The sequence below is a fragment of the Salvia splendens genome, chromosome 16, assembly GCF_004379255.2.
Source record: "Salvia splendens isolate huo1 chromosome 16, SspV2, whole genome shotgun sequence".
In the NCBI taxonomy this organism is placed as follows: Eukaryota; Viridiplantae; Streptophyta; class Magnoliopsida; order Lamiales; family Lamiaceae; genus Salvia; species Salvia splendens.
The window spans coordinates 28,069,889-28,071,220 of record NC_056047.1 but is presented as its reverse complement, the minus strand read 5'-3'; the positions used below and the strand labels follow the sequence as shown (position 1 = coordinate 28,071,220).

Below are 1,332 nucleotides of genomic sequence, written 5' to 3'. Positions count from 1 at the left end.
ACCAAGACGGCAAAAAGGCAGCGAACCTCCTTTTTTTTTTTTTTAATCAAACACCTTTACGGTGGAGGGTTCGTGGGTCCCTCATCCCTATATATCATAAGAGGTTGAATACAGATCCTGGCCACACCCAAAAGTGGTGTGCCAACCCAAAGATTAGGAGTAGAAAGCGGCCCGGATCCCACAACCCGGACCTCATCATACTCCCTTCCAAAAGACAAGATACAAATGAACAAAATCAAAAGATAAAACACTCCTTCCTTCCTCGGCAACTGTGCTACTCGTGTTCTTCCGACCGAACTCGAATGTTGGGTATTCCCATTTCTTCCATTCTAATGATGTCCTTTAGGGGTCTTGGAGCTGTTTGGGCGGAGAACCTGAGGAAGCATTGCTGGCCAAGGCCCATCTTAGCGAGCAGGTCCGCCGCTTGATTCCCCTCCCGGGGGATAAAGGAGGCGCGCATGGTGTACCGGCGCTTGAAGAGGAAAATTCGCGCCATGACCCGGCGGAGATGTGCCGGTCCCCACGTAAAGCCATTGAGGAGTTTGGCGGCTTGTTCTGAGTCCGTCTCGATCCAAATGGGTTGCTCATGTACCCTCGCAAGCTCAAGTCCATGATGAGCAGCCATCAATTCGGCCTCTAGGGCTGAGTGTGCGTCAAGGGGGGTTGAGAAGGCCGCGAGCAACTTTCCGGACCAGTCGCGTACCACTCCTTCCCCTCCCGCTCTATCCGGTGCCCCAGTGTATGCCCCGTCCGTATTGACTTTAATCCACGGGCCTTCAGGGGGGTGCCACTTAAAGGACGTCACCAGTGGTCTCGGCAGTCTTGAGGCAGGGTGGCTCGGAATACTCAAGCCCATTTGCACTCCCTTCTAGTGCTTCGGCTTAATGATCCCGTTAGTCATGTTATTGTAAATGTACATCTGAACTTGCCACACCACATTGTACGGTTTGAATTGGACTTGCTCATGCCGGCTTCTGTTTCGCTCCGCCCAAAGGAACCACAGGATGAGGTATGGCGTTACTCGGCAAAGGTGTTTCGGGTCTTGTTGTTGCATCCGATGCGACCAGGTCTCAAGCCGATCCGGAATGGTGTCGTTAATCCGTAGGGGAGGTGCCGATCCCCCGAACCACCCGTCGAATTCTCGCCACACACTAGTTGCTCCCCGACCTTGGATGAAGAGGTGCTGAAGGGATTCGGTGCTCGGATTCCTTGGGCAGCATTGGCATTTTGAGGCCAAGTCGATCTTCCTCCATTGGAGTTTAGAATCAACCGGGATTCGATTCGACAGAAGGCGCCAGTTGAAGATTGCAATAGAGTTGGTTAGGCCAGCCC

General features: G+C 52.9%; 1 protein-coding gene across 1 annotated transcript; it reads right to left on the bottom strand.

The window, feature by feature from the left end:
• Positions 1-274: 274 nt before the first annotated feature.
• Positions 275-856, bottom strand: LOC121770452. The gene has a single exon (XM_042167183.1). The coding sequence runs from the start codon at positions 854-856 to the stop codon at positions 275-277; it is 582 nt and encodes a 193-aa protein (XP_042023117.1).
• Between the last annotated feature and the right edge of the window lie 476 nt (positions 857-1,332).

What these genes read in the sequence shown, in the direction of transcription:
- LOC121770452 (XM_042167183.1), bottom strand. Translation starts at nt 856, where the DNA reads ATGGGCTTGAGTATTCCGAGCCACCCTGCCTCAAGACTGCCGAGACCA.